Source organism: Anser cygnoides, chromosome 16 (assembly GCF_040182565.1).
Source record: "Anser cygnoides isolate HZ-2024a breed goose chromosome 16, Taihu_goose_T2T_genome, whole genome shotgun sequence".
NCBI classification, from domain to species: Eukaryota; Metazoa; Chordata; class Aves; order Anseriformes; family Anatidae; genus Anser; species Anser cygnoides.
In genome coordinates, this window is record NC_089888.1 from 13,110,438 (window position 1) to 13,124,526 (window position 14,089).

Here is a 14,089-nt window from a genome sequence, read left to right on the forward strand (position 1 = left end):
GCTTTTAGAAAAGTTCCTGCTACGTTTGTTAAGTAAATCAGGTTTTTAATGAGTTATCCTCCAGCGCAGTCACGTGTGGTGTCTAAAATACATCTCACTGTGCTCCTGTCGTCTCTAGCACCAACGGGGACGTCTTCCAGCGAGGCTTGCGTAGCTGTTCCCTGCCTCCCGCTTTCATTTTTCTCATGTGATAAGCAAGGGGGGTCAGCAGTTATCAAACTCTTTTTGTCGTGCAGGGGTCAGCTGGGGGGGGAGATGCATCGCCCTGGGTGGCAGTAATGGTGGGAGCAATGCTGGGGACTGCCCTCCCTTGGAGCTGGTGTGGTCAGGGGAGGTGCTTCGGCAGCAAACTTCTCATTTCCAGCGAGAATATTGGAAAGGATGTGGTGAGGCAGCAGAGGCAGCATAGGAAGGGATTGCTAGCCAAGGAATCGGGGAATATATTTCAAATTCGGTCCAGTCTCTGAAGAAACTCCTCGATTTACGTACCCCTGGGTGAAAGGGGGATGGATCGGGTGGTTGCAAAGCACCCACCAACTGCTGGCAGTGTAAGGACCTCTTTAAGGTGGCTTCAGTGCTCCCCGGTGTGCTGGAAGAGGCAGTGCTGGAGTCTGCTTTTCCCCCTTGTGTCCTTTAACCAGAAGCAGGCGGTGGTGGGAGGAGATGATGGCCAGCACAAGGCACCCTGTCCCCTGCTAACAGGTTGCACAAATTTCGCTCGCACAGCCGGGCCCATTTTTGCTGGCAATCCCCTGCTCCGCAGGTTTCCATGCAGGAGAGGCGATGTTCCCGGGGGGCTCGGAGCCACGTGGGGGTCACAGCTGAAATCGCTGGCAGCAGCCGGGGCCGGAGAGGTGTGCGGGGTCAGCTCCAGCTGCTCTCTTTTCAAGGGGGAATAGCAGGAATTTGGTTCGAGGTTTGTAGATCAGGTTTCCATTACACAACTGTGCTGCTTTCAGCCGCTCGCGTGACATGCAGGCCTTGCTGGAGGCTCCTGGTCTGGCTGGCTGCTTTCCCTGGGAATAACGCCTTGGGAGGAGATGTACAGAGAGAAACGGGTCTTATGCTGCAGCACTGGCTGGGCTGGGAGCGGGGGCTTGGAATGGGGTTTGCTTCGGTCTTTGCAAACTGTGGGAAGCATCTCAGAAGCATTTGTCACAAGCAGCTGCTTGGAAACTTCTTTATTTATTATTTTAAAGACTGTTTTTGCCAGGCAAAGGTAGGACCAAAGGCGGTTGAGGGAGGGGTTTCGCGATTGACCTGGCGATGAGGGTCAGGCCTCCCGCATCGCCCGAGGCAGGTACGTGCGCTCTGGGCACCAGTCCCACCGGGTGGCCGGGTGGCTGCACGTGCTGGGAGGACAGCACTGCCGGCGGGAGGAAGGCTGGAGCCCTGCTGAGTGTCAGGGGGGCGAGGGCTCACCCCTCCTGGGCCACTTTGCAAGGGGTAAAATGGCCCGTGGTGTCCCCAGCAACCTGTGCCCCTTGAGTGCCGTCCTCAGGATGCTCTGACCGTGGTCTTCTGCCAAAGGTGCTCAGTTACGCTCCATGCTGGAGGTACTAAAAGCCAAATAAAATTCAGTGGCAGGAAAAGGCAGGGAGGGGTGCTGGACAGGACTGCAACCCCTCCCAGCACAGCGTGCGAGCCCCCAGCACTGGCATCCTCCCCCGCAGCCGCTTGTCAGCGCTGTCAGCAGAGCGGGGTGGGCAGCCACTTTAGGCATCATTAATTGCTTTAATGAACTTACGAAGGTGGGTTTAGCTACTAAAGCATTCTGTCATTACTGTACATTTTTAAGTCAAAATATGAGATTGTGGGATTGGTGGGAGATGATGCAAAGCTTGAGCCTGTCTTTCCTTCTCTTTTGATTTTGAGATTTTTTTATATTATTTTTTAGGGAGTCACCCGTTCTTTCCTCAGTGGCGGTGCAGAACCAGCCATGGCAGGCGGCGCGGCAGGGGAGCACGGGAAGCTCTCGTCTCTCCCCTCTTTGCTGGTACCCGGGTGTAAGGGCCGCAGGCAGCACCGGGCGACCTGCCGTTCAGGCGCAGAAGATGGATGTCACCTTTCCTGTACTGTGACAGCTGAGAGACACCCAGCTGTGGCCCACGGTGGCAGGGTTCCTGTAGTGTTAAATACGTAATGAAAAACTCCCTGACGTGGGGAATCTGATGGGGAAGGAACTCTTTGATAAGCAAACAGGATGGAATAAAATGGTTCGTTAAAAAAGCTGGGCTTAATACGCAAGTTAGCGGAGTTCTTCCACCACCGTGGAGAGGAAAATGGTCCTGCCACTGCTAATGGTGTAAACTAATGGGAAATTTTAATGACTTAATTATTTTGAAAATTGTTCTTCTTGGGAAATGCAATATACTTTGGCAAACTGGAGCTTTTCTCCACTGTTGCAGAAAGGCAAATGATAATTCCTCCGAGCTCACTCTTTGCTGAAGAGGGAGTGGGAGGCATCTGACTCGCAGAGCTAATGCCAAGTTGGACAATATATTTCATCCCGGGTCGGGAGACCTCTCGAAGGGATGAAGGGAGGGAAGCAGGACGCATCGTGCTCTCTCTGCTCCCTGCTGTTAAGTGCAGTTCCTTGCTCCCAGCATCGAGGAGTTATGTCCTCGGTGTTCAGTGACACTGCTCTGATAAACAGGGTGCTTTAAGCCTAGGTTAATCACCTGTCTAAGGACTGTAGGAATTATGTTTACTTATTTATTTATATTTGGTTGTTTAAACTATTACTTTTGTCAGTAAGCTCGTGAGGTGAAAAACAAAGTAAAAAACCCAGCAAAACCGCTGTGTGTGCTGGGACTGATGCACTCCCCTCAGCAGCTGGGAGAAATGTGCTGCCCTGAGTCTGAGCCGCGAGTGACCTGGTGTGAAGCACCAAGCCAAAGCAAGCCGTGGAGGAGAATTTCAGCTGTCTCCTTTCTACTTTATGTTAAATATTCACTAAAGAGCCCAGAGAACCCTAGACTGACCCTAAAGCCTGTTAGAGCTCTCCTGTAACTGTTGAGAGCCCCGGTCTGAGCTGTGCCCGTACACTTGGGCCCCAGACTTCCCTTCCCAAGAGGGAGCATCCTCGCTCCTCTGCCACAAGGTGCACAACGTCCCTGCAGCCCGTGAAGGGGAGCTGGCTCGCTCTCTTCTCCCAGCTCTGCTCTGAATGCTTTCGCTGAATTCAACGCATATTCTGCAGGTGAAAGCCTTCAGTCGACTGAGGTGGCTTTTGGAAGCGAAGGAGCTGCTCGCTGAAAAGGGAAGCGCTCCCGGCCCCACGCGCAGCGTCCGTCGTTGCTGCATCAGAGTGCAGGAAGCTCAGCAGAGGAGCGCTGGCACCAAAAGCCGCCTCACCGTGTGCTTGTGCGGGGCTGGGGCCGTGCTGTGGGACGGTACAGCAGGGGTGGGCGAAGGCAGCCAGTTGGGCTATTTTTTTTCCCCCCTGAAATAGTCCAAATGACACGTCAAGCTCTGAGGCTGCTTCCTCGTGGGCTCTCCTCCTGCCTGTAATGTGTCGTCTGGGCTGGGAACGCTCAGCTTCTACCGGGTGCCTTTGTGGGGAGCAGAAATCCTGTAAAACTTGGGACAGGAGGAGAGAGTCTCAGCTCTGTGCGATGGGGCGGGTAGCACAAATATTGAAACAAGTTGGTCTGGATGCAGAGCACTTTCTTGTCACTTGGGGACCACTTAGAGTCACTTGTTTTGACCTAACCTAAAGGTCTTTTGTCTTTGTGCAGTCTCTGAGGAGTCGTGGTAGGGGATTTCAGAGCTTCTGCCATGAAATTAGGCAATGAAGTGTTTGTCATATTCTTCGTAATGGGTCCTTTTTTATTTTCTTTAACTTGGATGCTTGAGATAATGGGGCTTAAAGGTGGATTTGTGGGAGTAGCAACCTGAAGCAAGTTTATGCTGTGGTCTTTACCGAGCAGAGCATCCTCAGTGGGATCAGGTTCAGCTCCTCGAGGCAAAAAATCAGTTTCCATGCAGCACTCTATGCCTTCGTTGACGTTCCCCATCTCCGACTGTTCTGACAACGGTTTGTTGGTTGCCAAATGCTGCGAGAGAAGTCCCCGGGGCTCTCACCCCCCGGCTGCTTTTTCCCCAGCCTCCAGCAGCGGCGTGTTGGTGTTGCAGGCAATCAGTTTGCGATGGGTTTGGTCGTGTTGAAACCAAACCTGCGGATACTTCCTGGAAACACCTTTGCTTGGTACGCAATGGTCCGAAGACCTCCCGTGCCTCCAGGCCGGGTCCCTTCGAGGGGCGGTTTGCTGCTGGCTCTGTGACTTTGTGCAGTTGCTTGGTGGCCGTGGCAGCTGCCTGTGCTGGCGTCAGGCTGCCGCAGGCACCGCGAGCGGCAGCTGCACGGGGCTGATGCTCGAGCCGGGGCAATCCTGGAGATCGGAGGTGTTTGGCCTGGAGAGCAAATGAAACGTTCTTTTTTCTTGATACCAAAAAAAAGGTTCTCGACTGTGCGCTTTGTCTTGGTGTGATAGGCAGCCAAATGCGGACTGAAAACCTGCAAACTTCTCAGGCTTGTGAGAGGGGAGACTCAAAAAGAATACCGTAAAAAAGAAGCTGTGCCGGCTAGCTTGCTGGTGAAGGTCATGGACGTTTGTAAAAGGTAGGCTTGGTGACCAGACGTGCTTCACTCTCCGCCTCGGCTATGGCAGTGTTCCTGACTCGGGACGAAGTGCAGCGTGCTGACCTGGTGTCCCTGTGCTCCTTTCCTGGCCTGGCTCCCCAGCGCAGCGTACAGACAGACGGACAGACAGACAGCCCCGTGTCTGCTCCACATGGAGACCTTCCCGAGGGGGCACCAGGCAGAGCTGCTGCCGCTGAGCAACGGCTTCAGGTTTTCTTTTTAAAATACCCATACACATAATTACCCAATTCTGTCTAAAATAAGGTTCACCTTGCCATACGGGAGCTGTTAGCGTTAAGAATTCAGCTCCTTCGCTCAGCTCCTCTGGGCTGACCAGAGGAGAGGAGAGGAGAGGAGAGGAGAGGAGAGGAGAGGAGAGGAGAGGAGAGGAGAGGAGAGGAGAGGAGAGGAGAGGAGAGGAGAGGAGAGGAGAGAAATGTTCTCCTGTGCGCAGAGCTGGGACTCCCGGCACCGTCACAGCCGTGCCGGGGACCGTCGCTGTGACCTTGGTGAAGAAACCCGAGCCTCCAGAGCCTTTGGTCTAACTCAGGCTGAGATGTCACATCTGTGAAATGAGGCGAATGCCGGTTGTAAAATCCCGGGAGAGAGTCTGGAGCTGCTTTGCTAACGGCAGCAGGGCTTTCAGAGATCTCTGCCTGAAAGGCTGTGCTGAAATTCAAATCTCTGCATTGCTTAAAACTTGCAGCCGAATAACTGCCGGCTGCTAAGGCAGGAGGGCTGCGGGGGATCAGCCGGTGTTTCCCTGGTAAAGTGCAGGGTGCTGCTAAACTTGTGTGAAAGTCTTATTTCTGTAGCGTTTGCTTTTTAAAAGGAAACCACAATCTTTTTTTATTTAAAAACAAAAAAAGAAAAAAGAGGCGTGGGGGGGGACTTTCTCCTTAATAGACATTTCCCTTCCGGCACCGCATAGCAATGCAGAGTTTCCAGTAAGAAGCCGTGCTGTCGAGCAGGGGGTGATGATTTAGCAGATTATGCTTTAACTCCTGCTGTGCCCCCAGGGTCTCCCGTGCGGGGCAGTGGTGTGTGGCAGGCCGGGGCTGGGGAACCTGGGGGCTGCCACCGGCTCCTGCTGGTGCCGTTTCACACCAGGAGGGGTTTTGTAGGGCTCTGTCACAGAGCGTGTCGTGGCACACCGTGCTCCTGCCTTGAACGAGTGTTTAGGCAGGTAGGAGCCTGCTTCACGAGTGCAGCGATCAGACCTCAGTACGAGATTTGGTCTTTCGTCTCTTGAAGATCTTCGTCCCACATGTACTCATCCTGTACTAAATGGAGACAAATTCACACGAAGAAAAAAAAACTCAGCGTGCTGATCAAGGTCACAGGGGGTGCCGCAGAGGGTGGAGAAGGTACCGAAAAATCCAAAGCAGCAGGAGCTTCTCCAAGGAGAGCAGCAAGGTCGGAGCTGCCCGTCAGAGCCGGGGCTCTCCCAGCTGGAGAGGGGCTGGGGAGCAGGAGCTGGGGAGCCAGGAGCCCGGGCTGCAGCCCGCAGGCTCTTCCTGCAGGGAATCGTTTGGTGTTAACGCAGGGCAGCTTGAAAAGCAAATAGACATTTGCCCACCCCTCTAGCAAAACCTCTTTTCCGTTACTCTAAATAGAAAGTTTCCTGTTTTATAATTGAGACTCTTAAAAGCCTTCGTGGTGTTCAGGTCAACGTACAGCTGCTGAGCTGAGCCCATAAATGCCTGAAATACGAGCTGGGGCAGAGGCTGTTGACTCTGGAACCTAATAACACTTTAAAATGGCAATATGAACTATTTCCTGCTATACGGAGCGTATTAGAGTATCCTGTTGCAAATACTGGCAGGCTGGCTCTGTATGGAGCGATTCTGCTCCCCAGGCACCGCTCCCCTGTTACGTGACTGCGTTAGGGTAACGGGGGAAGCTCTCCATGTACTCGGGTAGCTGGAGAAATTTACCTCCTGACACCACTGCTCCCTTTTATTACAGCTTAAGAAGTGTTTAGATTTCTATTAAAGCCAATTAATTTTTTTTCCCTGCCTTTTCTTTCTGGTGCTCTGAAAGGTTTATTCTCTCATAGGCTTAGGACAGACTTCACAGACGGTGACTGCTGCAGCTGCACGTGTCAGTAGGTAGGTTTTGGTCCTGCAGATCAAAAGTAGTCTTTGAACAGGTATTTAAGTGGGATCTTCTGTGCTACTCGGATAAAAGGCTTTGATGTTGCGTTGTCTGAATGGATTTGAAGGTGTTCTCATGACTTCCGGGAAGAACTTTTTGTGGGAAGAAAGCCGGAAGAGGCCGGAGCAGTAGGGGAAGAGGAGGTCCTGGTCAGCATTTATTGATCCTGGAGGTGCCCTTCGTCTGACTCTGCCTGAGACACCAAGGGAGCGAGGTGTGCTGCTTACCTGCTTGCACGCACCAGACCCTGCGTGTCAGGAGCCGGCTCAGGGGATGGGGGGTGCAGGTTCCTAACGAGCTGCTCTAGAGGACGTGGCTGTCCTCCAGCCTTCGCTTTCTGTTGGACCTCCCTGCTGAGGCTGCTACCTCGCGTGGCTCTGAAGACAGCGGGCAAGTCCCTCTGCACATTGTGCAGGGACTTCTGCCCAGCACCACGGCACCCCAAAAGCTGGCATTGCTCCGCTCATGGCTACAGCTTCTGAGTCACCCCGGGGACCTTGGCCGTGGTCTCCTTGATCCACAGCTCCGTAAATCTGACATAAATATTTTTTTGGCCCTCTTCAAATAGGTGCAATTCACAAATACCTGCTCCAAAATGCCTCTTAAAGAGAGAAGAGGCTCTTTGGCAGCCCAGGTGTCACTGTCACGATGATATTGGGGAATCTGCCTCCCTGGCTCCCTGCCCACAGCAATCCTGCTGAAGGCAACTGAGCCCGCAGGTTACATAAAACACTCATCCCTTCAAGCCCATCATCTGTTTAAAGACCATACCAAAATGATGTATTTGTTCTTCCAATAGCAGATGAGGAATAGGAAACTGAAAAAACAGTCTCTGACTTCAGCTTTCTTTTATGTATTTGGTGTCTCCTGAGTGGACCAATTTCACTGTTAGCCTGAGCAGGAGGAGAGGGTGAGGGTGCCTTTTAACATGACGCTGCATCCTTAGGAGGGCTTGTCAGATGGCAGCTTCCTATAATTTTTATTTTATCTATTGAAACGAATTTGGCTTTGTTTCTACCGTGTCCTTTGAGCATTGCTGGTTGCAGATGGGCAGCTTGCACAGTGTTACTTGTCAGAATAATCCCAGGTGGATGGCAGCCATAAAAGAAAGACGCTTTGGCATCACTAGCACTAAGTGGATTATATATGAACCTAGACACAGAACACGGGAAACGTGGGATGCGGCAGGGCTCGGGCACCTGGCTGTGCCCACTGACCAAAGTGCATTTTCTCTGTAGGCAGGAGTCACCAGGCAGTGTTACGGCTGGCTCTGCGGGTGGCCGAGGGTGCGCTGCGATGGGCGAGAAGTGTCACAGTTAGAAACAGGTTTTCCTTGCGAGCACCTGGGCTGAGTACAATGGCATGAAATGTTCCCTGCCCTTGTGGACGTGGCACAAAGCAGATGGGACTCTGCTGGCCTCTTTCCAAACCTCCCAGATTGTGTGGGTATGTTGGGAGGAACGTGTGTGCCCAGCCATGAACTAGGTGGGAGGCGTCTTCACAGGCTTTGATCCTGCCTGAGAAAGCTCAGCCATCAGTCACGATGGGATGTCTCGCTTGCTAGCTCAGCAGGCAAAACGGGCCATATTTATTTTTAGGTGTGCTAAATGTTTGAAGCTGAGCGTGGTTTTTATTTTCCGTGGCTTATTTTGTCTTTCAGGAAGCTCCAGGGAGCTGCAGAGTTTGTCAATGGGCCAGGGTGGGCTATCAGTGGCACGGTGCAGGAGCAGCGGACAGGGCTGAGTACGTTCCTCCTGGGATTGCTCAGGGTTTAGTTGTGCTCTTAAATATGAATATCACGGCATGCTGCGTTAGGAAGCTAGATGCGTTGCTGGCAAAGCACTCATAGCTTCAAAGCCGTTTTTCTGGCAAAGTTTCTCCTATGTGATAAATACCCCTGCAAAACCGTAGCAGGAAAAGCCCATCATGAAGTAGCTGAGCCCGTCCAGAGCGCCGTGCCCGGCCGGGGGTCAGGCTATTGAGACCTTTGCTGGCACACGTGTTGGTGCAGGCACCACCCGTACATCACTGCGAGTGATGCTGGAAGAGTTTCCTCTGCCAAACTGGGGTTTTGCTTAAAGCTGTGTTTGGGTGGAAGTGACTTCTACTGGTGCGCAAACGTGTGCATCTTAACCCAAGTGAAACTTGTGTGAAATCGTGTATAAATGTCGGAGAATCCTTCCACTGCCTTAGAAACCTCACTGCCAGAGCAGCTTTTAAGTGTCCTTTAGGAGAGGAGAACCAGACAGTGAAATAGAAGAGTTTGAACATCACTTTCAAAAAGAAGTCACTGAGTGCAAAGGTTGTACAAAAACCTGGACTTGTAAAAACTCAGTGTGCGTGTGTGTGTAAACTCGGAGCACGCAGGGAAGCCTGCTTGCCAGTCTGGACAATTTGCCACTGTATATTTTTGGGAGCTGCTATCAGGAAGGTGTTTTTGGGACCTCCTATCAGAAAGGTGTTTTGTTTGTTTGTTTTCTTGTTTATTTTTCTTCCCAGTATCAGTTGGCTTTGTCTTTGATGAATTAGTAATACTTGAGGTATGCAGAAGCCAGGTATAGATGGGAGCGTAATATTATCCAGAATTTTATGGTGTAGCTTATTGACTTTGGGGAAACTGCTCTGACAAAGGCATTTTTCTCCACAGAAAAGTCTCCATCTGGTTTAGGAACCTTTCTGGAACATTTGTTTCTTGTATAACCTCTGTGGGAAGTAACATGAATGTAAAATGATAGCGCTGTCCTGTCTCTTCAGGTGAGAGAGCTGATTACCCCACGTTGAATTTTCCTTAGGGCCTCTGCAGTGGCTTCTTTGTCTTCCCCCTGATTTATAGGTTTGGGGGAGAAGAAGTGAGGTGGGAGGCGCGGGAGCTGCTGGAAGGGGGTTTGTGGTGTGCGGGGAGGAGGATCTGCTTGGGGCTGCCCCAGGACCTGAGATGGAGGGTGACTTAAAACCTACTGGTTTGGGGATGTATTTTCACAGCTTTTGTGAGAGCATTTTCCATTTAACTCAGCACAGATGTGAATGATAAAATATAAATCGAAGATTAATGTACACCATCTTGGCGTGTGAAAGGTTCAATTATACGCAGAGCATGCAGAATAATGGAAAATACGTTTGAGTGATTGTTCAGTTAATATCATTTGCAATGAATTATTCACAACAATTTGTTCACCCCCACTCTTATTGTAATAATTTTCATTCCTTCATTTGCTCAGCGTTTGAAACTGCTTCCCACAACTTGTAATGAAGTATATCCACGCATCCAGCCCCTTCTCCCCACCTCCCCCCGCCTACACGCCACGAAGGACAGATTTTAAAGAGCTCAGCATTTTAGGCACTGAGCTCTCTTTAAGAAGTTAATCATAAGTGTCAGAGTGGAGTTAATCAGAAGTGTTGAAGTGGAGGCTGCTGCCTGCTGATTGCTCAGATGTGACCCATAAAAGCCCATTTTGCAGGCCGCAGTGACCTCAACCCTTTAGGCTGGCAGCGATTTGGCTGCTAACCACTGAAGCCCTTCCTGCTGCGCTGGCTGAGCCGCGGCGTTCAGCAGCGTCCATGCGAGTGGTGTGCTGAGGCTTTCACCAGCAGAAGGCGATCAGCTGCTGCTGGGTGATCGCTCTGCATCCCTGGAGCGTATCCTTCCTGCCTGGATGGCCTCACTGGTGCTGGGCGGTGGGAGGAGGAGGAGTTGAGCTTCACAGCCAGGCGTGTGGCACTGGCAGCCTCGAAGAGAAGCCCTTTGCTCGCTCAGGTCCCTGCCTCTTGCGCTGTGCTACAAACAATGGAGGGGATCGGGTGCAGCACTGGAACTGGTGGGTTGTCTTCCAGCACTGCAAAGCATCACAGCTGTGCTCCCCTTTCTTCAGGCACTGGAAAACCCGCAAATGCACACGGCTCCTACAGCCGGGTCTGTTCTTACCGGTCACACGGGAGGGAAGTTTTTAAGCCAGGTCGCCGTAGGGTGGTTGGCAGGGGGACGAAGATGTCTGTGTCCTCCCTCCGTGTCCCTCTGCAGCCTGTCTGGAGCACGGGCAGTGGGCGAGCACTCAGTGCGACGTCCCTCTGGCTTTGGAGGAAGGAGCCAGGACTCGCTGCTGCCCAGCTTTGTGCTCCCACTGCTGCGCCTCTCGATGCCAACTTTACTTTAGGGCGAGTTGGCAAGGAGTCTGGCCTCTTATCCAAGCAGTGTCCTCATGAAATCATTGGCACCCCATCCATAACTAGCTTTATTACCTTTTGGGGCTTTTTTTGGTGTCTCGTGGCCATCGGTCTCTGGTGTGTTGGGATGTAGAGGGAAATGTTTTGCAGGCAGTGGTGAGCAGGTCCCGAGGGCAGGTGGGAGCCATGGTGTACAGCCAAGACGAGGGCTGCTGCAGGGGTCAGTGGAGAATTCAAAGCTGCTTTAGGGTAAGACAAATCCTTGTTGATTCTTAACCCTTTAAGGACTCTCACTAGCTCTGTCAAGCCGTGACCACAAAGCCTTCAGCACAAAACCCCAAACACCATAACGAGCTGGGATTTATGCTTTTGCATCTTCCCCATGGAGAGACAGCACTCGCAAGGTCGATCCGCCAGCATCTACTTGTCCAAATCTCCATAATCAGGCGAAACGTGATTATGGGGCTGCTTGTCATTAGGACACAATGGCTCTTAAATGGCCCGGATTGAATTAAAGCCTTAATGGCAGAGCATCCAAAGTAAATAACAGGCGACCAGATCCGCTGGGGGTGACGTGCCTATCGGTCAGCCCCGATGAGAGCAGAGCTCAGGCCGGGCAGCAGCAGCCGGAGGAGCACAGCCATTGGGGTGGGTGTGCTGCCTGGAGGAGCTCAGCGCCTTGGCTGCTGGCACGCACGCGAGTGCTGGGGGAGCCGGGGGAGCCGGGGGCTTCCTGCGCTGGCCTCCGAGCTGGAAAAAAAACGGCACGCTTTGGACTCGCCGCGGTGAGGGGGTTTTGCCGCGGTGTGGGGCGAGTTTTGTTCTTCGCTGTCTTTCCCTTTTTTGTACCGGTTTTACCCAGCAGGTGTCAATGCATTCAGGTTGTTTCCAGATAAGGGAAATGCCAGCGTTTGGTGAAACGATGCCGTGATGGGAAGTGCCTTACTCCACTTCTGTCTGCGTTTGCCTCCCTTTTTGCCGACATCAGGCCGGTGGTGTCCAAACAAAATCCCACTTTGCTTCCAAGTTGACTTTCTTGCAAGTGTGCTTTCCACCTCTCTTGAACAAAGCTTCATAAATCAACATCAGTGTGCTCCTGGACATGTTTTCCAGCAAGGAAGTCCCCCAGGTCCCACGCTGGCTGCCAGGAGCTGCTCTGCTCCCAGTTTCCCCTGGCTGTACTGGGAGGGAGCTCCCTCTGCCCGCAGTGGGCATCGGCACCTGCGGGTGCTTTGGGAGTGGCCGGCCCTGCAGTCGTTCCTGATTGCCAGCTCTGATGTTTATTGCCCATTTAGCTTCGTTACTGCTCCTTATTTTGCAGCTCTGGTTTCGCTCAGTGGTTGTATCCTTGCCAACAAATCAGGTGGGGCTGGAATATGTCGCTGCGCTGGCCCCAAGGAAATGACTGTGAAGCTCTGGCTTATGCCTGTGCTGGCAGTGACAGCTGAGGTGGGAAAAGCATTAGGTAGGTAAACATCTGGAGAACAAGCAGGGAAAGAGAAAGCAAGCACCAGAAGACAGGTATGGATCACCAAGACCTGTCAATGAATTTGATTTCATTGGATTGCAAGTTCCTGCTATTGCTATTCAATTGCTTCCTCTGCCAGCCTTATCGCTATTACCCCACGGAAGAGCTGCACCCCAGAGCAAACTTCATCTTTTGCCTGGAGGCTAATGGCTTTTCATGTGTTCCCCAAATTTGCATTTTAATGGAATAAAACTTATCCTTTCCCCCCAAAGCAGCAATTTAAAAGTTAAGCCTCTGGAAAGCTTTCCTCAAATACCCACCCATTCATGTGAAGTGTCCAAAGCAACCCTGGTGTATTTTAGATGTGCCATGAGTGACTGGGCTTCCTGTACCACACCGGTAACTTCTCGAGGCAGGACCTCATCTTCCCGCGGTGCGATCTCTCCTGCGGCCGTAGCTCAGGACCTAAAAGTCACCGATCGCCTCGGAGCTCTCCTGGGCTGCAGCGTGCAGAGGTCGCTCTCGGCTGTCACTAAGCAAAAGAAGAAAACGTAAATTGCTCCAGCACTGCCCTGTGGAAATGATGGCTGTCATAAAGCCTCCTTTGAAAGGAGGCAGGGGGGAAAACTGTGTGCTGCTGCTCCCTGCTGGATAAAGCCAGCAGGGCTGCTCCGCTGACACCGCTGCCTGGGGCTTGTGCACAGGAGGTGCCAGCTCTGACCGTCCTCTCCTCTCTTCCTCCCTTGCAGTGTGCTACTTGCTGAAGAGCAACATCAGCCCCGACCTGTGCAATGAAGACGGACTAACCGCACTGCATCAGGTGAGGCACAACAGGCAGAACGCTCCCTGTTTCATCTCCTCGCTCAGTGAAAACAGGGAAGCTTTGCCACATTGTGCTGGGGAGCGAGCCGAGATAAAACCCGTCTCGTGCTGTACACAAGGCTTTGTTCCGTGCTGGTAAGGGCTCAGGAATTGGGGCTGGGTTTCAGGCACAAACACCGACATTGCTCACACTCTATAATCTTTATGGGGCTGGGCGGTAAACTCTTAAAGCAGGTTAACTCACACTGAGAGACTATGGCAACCTTACAAGGTTTGGAAGAGGCTTAGATAAATGATGCCCAAGGTGTTTGAAGAGCTCTCTGTAGGCTGTGTGACCTCATGGTCAGCGCGAGGGGCAGCAGCAGATCTGCAGGAAAACACAGGGCTGCTGTCCTGGGGTGCCAGCCTGCGTCCTTCCTCAGAGCCTCCGTGCTGCCAGGGTTTTTTGTTCTTCCCACGGCCCTGTCCCCACCCTACCTCGTGAGCCCAGATGCTCAGTGCCAAAGCCTCAGGACTGTCCCCGTGGCAGTCCCATGGGGCTCCCCGTGCCTGGCAGCCAGCGCCTCCGCCAAAAACAACAGCGTAGTTGTGGAGTTCGCTCCGAGGGTGGAATGGGGACACGCGGCTTTCTCTCCATTTGTCCCCGCTGTAAATGCTCCCATTGACTTGGCATTTTGGATTCCTCTGCAAGTTGCTTTCTGTCTTCAAAGCCGGGTGGATGCTTGCTTGAAAAGGCAAAGCGGCTCCTAGAAGAGCAAAAGCTCCTGCCACCTCCTCTCCAAAGCGATGCTGTTCTGCACACAGAGAAACGCAGGCAGCTGGTGCTGCTGGCAGCC

The 14,089-nt window shown here is 52.4% G+C and overlaps 1 protein-coding gene across 5 annotated transcripts in view; it reads left to right on the forward strand.

The window, feature by feature from the left end:
* Positions 1-14,089, forward strand: part of PPP1R16B (protein phosphatase 1 regulatory subunit 16B) — a 55,741-nt gene that overhangs the window by 31,657 nt on the left and 9,995 nt on the right. For all 5 annotated transcript variants that reach the window (XM_013192958.3, XM_048049114.2, XM_066978593.1 and 2 more), the window contains exon 3: positions 13,181-13,251. In XM_013192958.3, coding sequence (XP_013048412.2) covers positions 13,181-13,251 — 71 coding nt within the window. The remainder of the gene's footprint in view (positions 1-13,180; positions 13,252-14,089) is intronic.